Consider the following 12,638-nt stretch of genomic DNA (forward strand, 5'->3'; position numbering starts at 1 on the left):
CCTAACAGCTGAAATGCAAAGATTTTGGGAAGTGGAGGAGGTTCCCTCAGAATCTCCAATGTCAGAAGAGGACACTCGTTGTGAAAATAATTTCAAGGAAACGCATACAAGAAATTCAGATGGACGTTATGTTGTGCGTTTGCCTCTAAAAGCGGATGTTTCTAATTTAGCTTCATCACGATCATCCGTATTGAGATTATTTCAAATGTCTGAGAAGCGCTTAGCAACTCAATCTTCAATCAAGCAGAAACACATTGAATTTATGTCAGAATACTTTGATATGAATCATATGGAGGCCACTTATTGTGAGACGGCTTCGGGCTATTACATGCCTCATCATGCCGTGGTAAAAAATCGCGATCCTAAAGGAAAGATAAGAGTGGTGTTCAATGCTTCTTTCAAAACTGCTTCTGGTTATTCTTTAAACGACTTGCTATTGTCAGGACCTAAGCTCCAACCTGATCTATGGATAATCCTGACACGGTGGCGTTTCTTTCGTGTTGCATTTACTGCAGATATTATAAAAATGTATCGTCAAATAAGAATGCACCCCGACGACATGAACCTTCAAAGAATTGTTTGGCGATGTAATCCTTCAGAGCCTATTAAAGATTATAGACTGACTACCGTTACGTACGGAACTGCTTCCGCTCCTTTTTTAGCACTTCGCGTGTTGCGCCAATTAGCTCAAGATGAGCAGGCCACATTTCCAATAGGAGCAAAGGTCATAGAAAACCACATGTATATTGATGATATTCTAAGTGGTGCAAATACCTTAGAAGAGGCGTTGGAAGTCAAAAAGCAACTTGTAGATATTTTAAAAAGTGCAGGCTTTCATTTAAGTAAATGGGCATCAAATAGCACTGAAATTTGCCCGGATACTCGCATTGAACATAAAGTGTTCACAGAAACTGATCAAGTTGTCGCCCTTGGACTTCATTGGTATCCTGAGACTGATGCCTTTCATCTTAGAACTATTAAATATCCAGAAGAAGTCACTTTACTGTCAAAGAGAATAGTTTTGTCAGATGTTGCTCGTCTTTTTGACCCTTTAGGTTGGATGGCGCCAGTGTTAGTATTTGCAAAGGTGTTTATGCAAGATTTGTGGCTAGCTAATTTGGAATGGGATCAGTTATTGCCAGTTAACCTAGCTATTTCTTGGCAAAAATTCCGTTCGTCATTAAAGAAGCTAGAATTAATAAGTGTTCCTCGTTGGATTCAATTTTCAAATGAAAATTTGTCAAATGTTACTTTTCATGGGTTTAGTGATGCCTCAGAACGTGCCTATGCGGCTGCAGTTTACATACGTGTGTCAGACCGAACGCATGGAGTATCAGTAAATTTGTTAGTAGCGAGGACTAAAGTGGCCCCAGTTAAAACAATTAGTGTCCCCAGACTAGAATTGTGTGCTGCTGTGCTACTAACTCGTCTTTTAGTAAAGCTCATCGGTGGACTCCGCCTGGAAAAGGTTCCTGCTGTCTTCGCATGGACTGACTCCAAGGTCACCCTCTCCTGGATCCGAGGCCACGCGTCCAAGTGGAAACCATTCGTGGCACACAGAGTTTCTGAAATCCAGTCAGCCCTGCCCACGGTCAGCTGGAGGTACGTTTGTACAGCCCACAACCCAGCCGATGCAGCCACCCGAGGAATTGACCCTGATGAACTCATTCGGCATCCTTTGTGGTGGAATGGACCACATTGGCTTGCAAAAGAGGAGACAGCCTGGAGCAGAGAACCTACAGTTTCGGATGGCTCCGAAAATGTGGAGCTAAAGGGTGCAGAGAAACTGACATGTCATGTCGCTCAAGCGTCAGAATTTGGTGACATTTTCCTTAAATATTCTTGTATTTTACGTTTGCTAAGGATAATTTCCTTTTGTTTAAGATTTTTGTATAATTACAGGAACAAAGATCGTGCACGCCTTGGCCACATAACTGCTGAGGAGCGTGCCGCTGCCTTAGATTGCCTGATTAAATGCTCGCAGTCTCGATATTTTGGACTAGAATTTGACTGCTTCAAAAGCTCCAAGCCTCTGCCCAAGTCCTCACCTCTCCTGCCTTTGCAACCCTTCCTCGACGAGAAAGGAATCATCAGAGTGGGTGGCAGATTAAAGAACGCTGTCTTGTCATATGACGAGAGACATCCCATAATCATCGCCAAGCAATGCCATCTTGCACTGTTACTTGCTCGGCATGCTCATGCAGCGACGCTTCATGGGGGGCAACAACTCACCCGTTGCCACCTTGCTCAAAAGTACTGGATAATCCGAAACCGGGTTCTAGTAAAACAAGTAATAAGACAGTGTGGTGTCTGTGCCAAATTCCGCACTAAAACTGCGCATCAGCTGATGGGGGACCTACCTGTGGAGAGACTGAAGCCCCAAAAGGCCTTTTCCTTTTCGGGTGTGGATTTTGCTGGCCCTGTACTTCTGAGAACTACGAAGGGTCGAGGACATAAATGTTATAAGGGCTATATTTGTCTATTTGTTTGTATGTCCACAAAAGCAGTTCATTTGGAATGTGTCTCTGATCTGTCCTCTAATGCTTTCACTCTTGCCTTTCGCAGATTTATTTCGAGGAGAGGCCGTTGTTTGAAACTTTTCAGCGACAACGCCACCAATTTTAGAGGTGCTGACAGGGAACTTGAGAAGCCTATTTAAAGCAGCTTCCTCCTTCTACGAAAAAGCATCGGCAGATCTCAGCACCTGTGGGACTGATTGGATTTTCAATCCTCCGCATGCACCTCACTTCGGCGGCCTGTGGGAAGCCGGAGTCAAATCTGTGAAGCATCATCTCCGAAGAGTGAATGGAGACCAGGAGCTGACTTCTGAAGAAATTTCAACGCCTCTCTGTCAATTAATTGCCTTGCCTGAACCTTTTTCAAAATTAGATTCTTATTTAATATGTAAAAATGTTATTTTTTCACGGCGGGCGGCATTTCTTTTGTTGTTTGATAAGGTTCCTTTTCTTTTGTTTAAATGTTTCTTTTTTTTGAAATGTATCAAATGTATTGTTTCGTCATGGACGAGGCGGGCGGTATGTTGTAGATTTTTTGATTTTCAAATGTGCGCCCTTGCGGGCTTTTTAGTCCCTGCTCTCGCCGCTAGGGGAACACTACGGCGCAGCCTGTTCGCGCACCTCCTGTAGATGCGGTGAGCACCTGTTCGCTCGGCTCTCTCTCTCTCTCGCCTACCTCAGAGCAGTAAAGAACTCTTCTCTCCCTAACTATTCATGTACTCCGCGTCGTCTCGTCCGCCTTACTCTACTGTTGAAGTATTAAATCTTTTCAGAAAGGAGCTAACGTGCCTTTATTTTTTTGTAATACGCAACACAGCTGTATTAAATTGCTAGATAAGGCAATATGTTAAGTTGTACTTTGTGATTAGAGCGCGATTGGAGTGATATTTAGTATCGATATGGGCTGAATTTGAACGTTGACTGACAATTAAACATTATATTAACAAGAGTATAAATTTTTATTCCTCTAAAGTTAAGCTGTTAGCGTTTTGTGCCCTCTAATAGTGTCCAACAACTTCAATTACCCACCCGGTGAAAGAAAAAGTTGAAGTTCGCCCGAAGTTGTCCGAAGTTATAATAGCAAAAATTATTTTTCACAATTAATTCCTCCAATTAGTGTGTACAAGTTTTAATTTTAAGGGCCACCATTTTTCAAACTCATTGATTTTTTTAACGTGATTGTTCTTTTTGACCCAGAATTGAATTCCATTGCAAGGAAACGCAGAGGTGGGGAAAATACATTTCCATCGTATTTTAGATACAAAATACATATTACTAATAAAACTTGTTTTAAAATACAAAATACTCTAGAAATTTATATTCGATATAAAAATTACAATTGTAATTTAAAAATAATTTCTTAAATTACGAAATATAATAAACCATCAGACCGTGAAATTAAAAAATGTCAGCTCCAAAAATCAAAATGTATAATGCTCAACTCCGTTCCTTGAAGATATAATGCAGTAAATAAGTAATTCCACATGAATGTATTGAACATGAACAAGCTTTCAACATTTCATAGCAAAAGAGATTTGGACGTGTTTACTATGACCAGTTTAGTGAAAAGCACTCAGTTTAGAAGAAAACAGACGAGATAAGGATAATTTGGTAACTGGCAATGGGATAATTTTTTTTGAGGCACAGCCAAATTTTCAGTTTTTGTTGATTGCTTGTTAACTCATATATTGCAATAAATGCACAAGAAGTTTGAGTTTCGTTCTTACTGGGAGCATTTTCGTGCGAAAAATGCGTGAATAATGTACAAGTGGAAATCTGGAAGCAAATATGGTTACAGTAAAACTATACTGTTCCATGGCTCCGGGATACCGAAAGTGGCCAATGTAGCTGAGCCTTTTTATGTGGCCGTGAAAAACGTGGATTTGAGCGCATAAAATAAAAAATTATTCTAGAAGAGCAGTATTTCATATTGGTGACATGATCCTGTGGGAAAAAAGCATTTATTATAAGGGTTAAAGGTCGTGAACGTGAATTGTTTCTGGGAAATGAAAAAGCAAATTTTAAGTGTATTATTTCCCGATAATTCAGTCCAATGAAATGATCGTGCTCACGGTGCGAAGCTTCCTGACGTATTCTTAATGCTTGACTATTTTCGTAATAACGTGGACGTACAATTGTACGGAGCCTTCAATCGAAGGCTTCACACGGAGTCATTGGCAATATCGAACAGCAGTTTTTATTGTAACCATGTTTCCTTCCAGTTTTCCACTTGCACACATTTATCATTTTTCGTACGAAGGTGCGCCCAGTAAGAACGAAATGTAAACTTCTTATGTATTCATTGCATGATATCGGTAGACAAGAAATTAGCAAAAACTGAAAAATTAGCTCTGCCCCCAAATTATAACTAAAGGGCAAAATGTGTGCCCGACATGCATCCCGTGAGCTCACGCTCGGAGAGTGGACATTCAAAGCTTTAGATTGTTTTAAATTGGATTACGAAGCGAAGCATACCTGGCGTGTATTTCAGTGTGCTGCTTCGTATATCAGTCAGTTAATCGAATAATTACAATTCAAAAAGAACATCTCAACCAGGGACCGTTATACACGTGAAACCGGAAGAATAACTGATAATTCCATAATTTATCGAATGTTACACTTTTATGGCAGGTGCGTTCAGTGGCAGGATCTAAAAAAAATGGTATTTTCACATTAGAACTGTTATTTAAAAAGAAAATATTCTTCTATTTTTGTTTAAATACTTTTATCCAGTTGAGTATGTGTTTAAGATCCCTTAAAATTTCGCCATAGACTTTTTTCTGACAAAGCGGTAGTTATATTTAAATGGTATTATTTTTTGAAATTGCACTTTTATGAAACGAACAAATTTTAATCCAACGATGGTTCCACCACAAAACGAAATTCTATACTCACCTAACAGGATCACTCAATCAGTTCTTCAACCCGACGGTTTGTTTGGTCAAGTAAGTGTAGAGCTTCAGGATTCAAAAAATCTAGGTGGGGAATCAACTCCCTTCCCTAGATTACCTCGCTTTTGTAAGATTTTTGTTTGGGTTCGTCAGAAGGCTTCAACGAGGAGTTGAACCTGGTGGACTTAGATCATTTGCCCGACACTGTACCCACTCAAATAGCATGCTCTCCATGGTCGGGGGAGAGGGTCACGGTAGGCTGGAGCACTCGGTCTCTGATGTAAGGGTATGTATGTCCCATTCATGTTCAAGCGTCTGGACATGCCCAAACTCAAATCCTCGATGCACAATGAGGCCAAGCGAAAGGAACTGATCCCGCTCCTCCAATCGTGTGCCCCTGGATTGGTCGAGGGTGAGCCCCAATCAAACATGCCAAGGGTCTGAAACACTGATGTAGTCATTCAAGGGTACATTACTTTTGAAGCGGCAAGATGACATTATCAATGTTAGAATATATTATACATATCCCCCAATCGGGTGTCCTGAGTTTAAGAATATAAGAGACTATTCAATTTCAAGAATATATTCTTAATTGCAGAATATTTTCTTAAGGCTGCAGTTCTGGCGGGATCCCCTCTCAAATTAAGGCAATTACTCTGGGCATTGATTTAAGAGTAAACCATTCGTAAAACAAGCGGGCGCCACTCGATTTAAGATTCTCTTTCGGCGTAAAAACATCAACTTTAGGAATCTACATCAGTTTTTATTTATTTTAAGCTTCTGAAGCTACAAAAATGTCCTTATTTTCCTCCATTATTGTCAGAATTTAGCACTTAAAATGGCGACGTTTTCATTAAATTGACACTTCTAGTAATACAGAAATAGCGACTTTGGTGCGTGACGTCTACCTTAAATGTCTTCCACATTTCAATACATAAATGTTTGCTTTAAATGGCATAGTTGGTTGCATTTTATCTCTCGAATAAAACAATCAAATTTTCTAAGACCCTCAAGGTTTCAGATTTAGCGTACCCATTCTTATTTGAAGAGTTAGCGTTTTGACAGTTCTTACAAAACTTGTTCATATTTAACTTTATACACGAATCACTGATTGATTTTTAGGAATTCAACCCGTTAGTGTCAAAAAAATTGATTTCAAGTTCACTTCGGACTTAAAAAATTCTCTCGTCTGATGAGGAAAATTTATCGTATAATATCTTCCTAAGTTGAACAGATACAAATATGCTGCAAACGGCATAGGTGACTACTTTTAACTATCCCTCAAATTCAACAATCAATTTTTCTAAGGTACTTGAGGGTTCATTGACAGGGTATATGGGTACCCCTATTTGACAATAAAGCGTTTCGACGTTTATTACAAAAAATGTTCTTCCATCAACGTAACATATACATATATAGTTTGTTTTCACAAATTCATTCTCTAAGTCCCTCAAAATTGATCTGAAATTTATTTGACACTAAGAAATTTTGTTCAGATTTATAAATAGAGGAATAGAGAAATATTTTTTATTCAGATTTATTGATCATCATCTGTTTTTAATCCTATAATTAGATATCGCTATTATCCAAACAAATGTTTTCATTAAATGATTTATTGTGCTAGTCTGTCAGTTAAACCTTTTATATGTCCAATTATTTTTCTTCCTTTTTTCGTCCATGATACATTTTATTATCCATGTATTTGGAATACTGTTACTGGTAATGAATTTTTGGAAATCGTGATAGGAAGTAATTAAGTCACATTTTAATTATGTGACAAATATATTTTTTAAATTCTTTCAAGTAAATACATTTTAAGTTTTCATTGTGTTATATACAAGTTCTCTTCTTTAAATTTAACCCCCATATGTTTTTAATTAACGATTCTACCTCTCCTGTTTTTTAAATTAAATTTTCGTTAGTTTTATCCTTCTTTCCTCCTCCTTATAACTAATATACGCAGTTAGTTTTCCTCTTGCTCTCCTTACCCATCCCACCAAATAGGAGAGACCGGGGCACGTTGGCCCGATATTTTTAAAATTTTAAATATTATTTATTTATGCATATTTAACTTTATAAAATTATTGCTAAATTATACAGTAGTCTTTCTGAATCTGAATGGCAATTTTTAAAATTAAATATATGAGTTATAAATTTTAAAAATTAAATAAATACTGGGCATATGACAGGTGGGCCAATCTGCCCCTACATCGGGGTAAGTTGGCCCAGTGGCTGGGGCACGTTGGCCCATGTATTTTTTGATAAGCTAAACTAGTATGATTTTAGGAAATCAAAATAAAACTAATAGTTATCAAGAAATATATTTCAATACATGTTACCATTTCACTAAAACAACGGGAAAGCTTTAATTATTAGGGTTTCTGGCGTGCTAATACAAACCAGTTGATTTTGTGACTCTCCAGATACAAAGGATCAGCACAATTATTGCTCTTGTAAAATAGTACATGGATTTAATTGTTCGCACATGTCTGACGAGCCCAATGCTTGCAATTTATGCACTAATTACACTGTGCTACAGACTAACCGTATAAAAAGGCACACTTTAGGCACAGTGAATCTTCATCTTCTTACATCGGACGCGCGTATTTTATTTTTTTTAGCTCCAGTTGACATGCGTTACATTGTGATACTATGCTACGTTCAAATAGATGTCTGTCTTCACCACTGTGCTTATATTTTAGTAGCCTCTGTGAATTTAATTTGAGTCCTTGTGTCTAATCAGTTCAGACGCAACCCAAAGCTCCCAAAGACGACTCATTGCAACTAACCCAGCGGCACCTCTGGAGTTGACTATAGATGCAAGCTTACCCTCAAATGTAACATAAAATAATCCATGTGAGTGGGAAAGGGGTAATCCAGCTTTCGAGCTCAATTTAAATTGTAATCCAACTCTTCCTAAGGAGAGGCAATAAAATATGTAAGTCCACTCGAATTTGTTTCATTTTTCTCGGATGAACTGCCTATGCACATTCGCATAAACAGTGACATATATGCTAACCAGAAAAATGTAAATCTAGCTTTGGAGAAGGAGGAACGTATTACATGCTAATGTCAGGCAATATGACATGTAATGCTACGGTAATACCCTAATAAACGTGTGTGTTGGTCCAAAGAGGTAAGAAAACTTAAAAAGATACATCCCCACACTCTTGTCGGCAAGCATGCATTTTTACCGATTTGAAACAATACTAAGTCATTTACACCTGAATGACAGCTCATATGATGATGGAAGTGACCGTCTATTCAAAATGAGGCCATTTTTGACGAAGGAATGCATTGTCGTCGCTGGGCCAACCTGCCCCATCGCCATGTTTACAATAAATTCTATTCGTTACAAAACCTACTGAAGCAATTTAGATTGTATGCCACACACAAGTTATCCTTAAACTCTGATCTTTTAATAGAGTACTCAACTATTGGGCCCAAATTGATCAAAACTTAAATAACACACATTTAACCTGGGAGTAGAATTTTACTGAAACACGCGCAAATACAATTAATCACTATAACTTGTCAAAAACTGCTTCGCCAGTCATAATGGTCTTGTGGAGAAAGGGGAAGTGTGCTACCAACCTTATGATAGATTCCTAGCACGATTAAGTGTCTATTGTATGAATTATCTCGACTGGGCCATCCTGCCCCTATGGCCAACGTGCCCCGGTCTCCCCTACTTTTCACTTTCAGCCCACTCCCTTAGTTGTAAGAATGTTTCCTTCCTCTGCAAATTCATGAGTCGACTCATCACCTCTTCTGAATTATCCATAGTGCTTTAAAAGAAGTTATAAAGTTCAATTTAAACAATCAAATATGTTTTAACAACACATGAAAAATTTTCAACTCTCATTTGGTTTATTCTAACCTTTATCAGAGCTTTCAAAAACCAACAGTATTTCGAATAGCCTGCGAGACTTCGTCGTTTATAACTGCAAAATGTGCGTCTTTAGCTAGTTTTTCAAAAATAATTTGACATAGCCGATCACCCGGAGGTATCAAATGATCCTCATCTGAATGATTGTATGGTATTATCTTTACTCCGTCTCGATAATCACTATCAATAACACTTCCTCCATCCTCTACACCATATTTCAAACTCATTCCTGATCGAGTAGAAGTTCGACCGTAATATCCCTTTTTGATCTCATGAGAGAATCCATCTCCTCCCTCGTTTAGGAATAATGTTTGAATCTATTGCACTAATGTCATATCCCGCTGGACAATCATATGTTGCTTTTGGAACCATTGCAAGTGTATGCATTTTTTTTACGAAGATGTACATTCTGTTGAGAGAAATAAATTATAATACAGTTTTTAAATTAATTTTGAGACTTTTGAGTTGTCTAAAAATATTTACACTTATTCAACAGTAGAAGAAGGACGCAGATGATTGAGTTTTACGCAATGGTATATCGCAATTTCCAAATGGGAAATTTTTAAGTAATATTCCTCGCATAATGATTTTTATTTTATTTATATAGATACCCATGGTTATGTAAATATAAAGTTGTAATTAAAAAGACAAGATAATTATGGAATGGGTCTTTGTGGCACGCTGTGACATTTTGTAAGTTTGTTTTATAGTATAGTTATTGTTTCGAGCGGCCTTTTTACTCATGGATTATTCGGAATCGAATTTGGACTTAGCCCATGGTATGGATTCAATGCGGAGAATCATGGAATAAATTGTAATAGCTTGCAAGATTGTCGATGACAGGAGTCACGAAGAATAGCTAAAGCTGTAAGTGGTGTCTGGACCATTGAAATATTTTACCATCTTCGCTAATTATTACAGCTAAGTCTATAGGGAATCGTTCCGCAACTTCAGCCGTAAATGGTATTGCATATTTTATATGGAAGGACAGTGGAGTAATATAGTGGGCAAAGAATCTCAGTTTATGGAGCCTGCACATCTTTGAAGTAGCGGTGCCAGTGAAAAATGTTTTCTCTAATACTCCTTTGGATTATATAGTTTACTCTCCCGTCATTCTTAAAAATATCAGCTATAAGTGAGGTTTACGGAGATATCATATTGAGGCTATGAATTTCTTCGTAAAAATTGTAATTTAGGAAAATATAATTTTTTCTGCCACATAAATACAGTAAAATATTTATTTTAAGAGCGTGTGTGTCTGAACTTAAAACTTTATTCTTAGTTAAGGCAGCCTCAAGATTAAGTCTCATTAGCGAACTGAAATGAGCAGGTTAATTTTTATCACGTGGATATGTATTCGTAATGAGGAGGTGGTGGCAGGAAAGATGGCTTAATCGCGAGGACGGATTTGTTTTACTTTGAATGAAATCTGGAATAATCACGGATTTGGGAATTTGAATCCAATTGCATGACAATCAGGCCCATAACCCCCCATGATAATGCTGCCCCATACTAACTGGCAACGAAATCAATCACAATTTAAAGAAGCCTGAAACGACCTTGCTAGCGAGAATAAGTAGGTCATAGATCTCTCAAGCTCCTAAAACATTACAATTTAGGCTAAAATGTATTTTTATGGATTTGTTACAATTATTTTGGGACCATAAGTTACCTTAGGATACTGTGGACGTGAGCTCTAAAATTTCGTGTTTTAATGGTTGAAGAATTGAACCGATTTTAGTAATAGTTTCACAAGTAGGACGGCTAATTTTCTCTTTCAAGTAGGCTCACCAGGATTCATCAGTCCTTACCGTCCAAGGTATATTCGCCATCACTCTTATCTGCGCGACTACGAGCTTTCAAGATTTAACGGACAATTCTCTACACGGATACCTCCCTGATTTGTTCGTGCGGCGCTCCGGGGCCGTTTATGGGTTGGGGGCGTTATGGGGGTGGTATGATGTTGAGCAGACCGTCCTGAAGGCGACCCCAACCAGCATGCACCTCCCTTACAAATGAAACAAGCTATCCCGGGAAAAACCTTTACTGGTCGCGGCATTGAAAACTGAAATAAAAATGCAACTTGGCAGAACTCACTCAATCCCACCCTCTAATATAATAGTAATATCCTTCAGCATTGACAATTCCCAAGATGACCACAGTATCATGACTACGAGTCGATACGTTTAGCAGAAATAGGTCCAGATAGGAAACCAGTCTAACTGCTCCAAGTCAACTGCTTCTATGAGAGCAGATCAACCCGCAAACTCAGGGGCACTCATACTTTATTGCAATTATTTAATCCCAAAAGCCAATCTAAACCTTCCTTGAGATTTAAACCTTATTTTTTGCAGAGGATCGACGATTCGTCCTCTTACAACAATGTTACCATCACATCACCATCCTCGATGCGTTGGCTGCATCGGCAAGATACGCCAGCGCCGCCGTCGGCGATTTGAGTCTGGAATTCACTCACTGACGTCACTTCTGCTTTCAGCGTTACCCATCATTGAGCACCGTTGCTGAATTCGTGGAGGGCCGAGCGTCCTCTGCAAACGCCCACTCAAAAGGTGTTGAAATGCAGGTGGCACTGCAGAATTAGCAGGTAAGGTAAAAATGTGCTGCATTTTTATTTTGAAATAGAAGTATAATGCTTTTGGCAAGACATTTATGGCAACACCAGGGTATTTACAGTTTCAAATCTCTTTTATTTCTTGTGTTGTCTACAGACAGAAAAAATCTAAATCTATCTTACCATCTAAATCTCACTCATTTGTCTCAGATTGTGAGTATTGTCAAAATCATTTTATAGCAATACAAATAATTATTTATACATCCCTAAGAAATAAATGAACCATCTTTGGGACAAATTTCCTTTTTTAGAGTGTGAGGACAACAAATACAGCATTTGAAGATAACTACATTTTCCTTAAGTACATATCAGTTAATAAGTCAAGTAAACTCTCACTGAGAGCAAAAATTGCATCAATCAAACAATTTATCCATCACATATTTGTGTTAATTTAATATCATATGATATCTAACATTATGTACTAGGTAGGTACTATAATTATTTAATACTATTCACAATCATTTTCATTATTTAATGTTAGGCTTATATCTAAATACTTATCACAATTTTTTACGATTAATTTATCATAAGATTTATCTGGAAATGACATAACACGAAACTTAAAATTAATTAAAATATACAAGCATGAAATATGAAAGACTTACATTGATATGACTTGAGATAAAATTTTGAATTATGAAGAGAGTATCTCCTTCTCTTGTTCACTGACGAATTATTTTTTGAGCGTTAAATATAAACATGGCATAATA

At 37.8% G+C, this 12,638-nt stretch overlaps 1 protein-coding gene across 1 annotated transcript; it reads left to right on the forward strand.

Moving 5' to 3' along the window:
* The first annotated feature begins 559 nt into the window (after nt 1-559).
* Nucleotides 560-11,898, forward strand: LOC124171224. Its single transcript, XM_046550366.1, has 4 exons — nt 560-1,809; nt 1,903-2,095; nt 5,720-5,845; nt 11,794-11,898. Exons 1-4 carry the CDS (start codon nt 560-562, stop codon nt 11,896-11,898), a joined length of 1,674 nt encoding a protein of 557 aa, XP_046406322.1.
* Nucleotides 11,899-12,638: the final 740 nt, after the last annotated feature.

This window comes from Ischnura elegans, chromosome X (genome assembly GCF_921293095.1).
Source record: "Ischnura elegans chromosome X, ioIscEleg1.1, whole genome shotgun sequence".
Taxonomy (NCBI): Eukaryota; Metazoa; Arthropoda; class Insecta; order Odonata; family Coenagrionidae; genus Ischnura; species Ischnura elegans.

Excerpts from the sequence above, each read along its gene's own strand:
- LOC124171224 (XM_046550366.1), top strand. The coding sequence starts at position 560 with ATGAACCTTCAAAGAATTGTTTGGCGATGTAATCCTTCAGAGCCTATT. Across the intron at positions 1,810-1,902 it reads ACATGTCATGTCGCTCAAGC|GAACAAAGATCGTGCACGCC; the intron begins GTCAGAATTTGG and ends GTATAATTACAG. Across the intron at positions 2,096-5,719 it reads ACGAGAAAGGAATCATCAGA|CGTCTGGACATGCCCAAACT; the intron begins GTGGGTGGCAGA and ends TTCATGTTCAAG.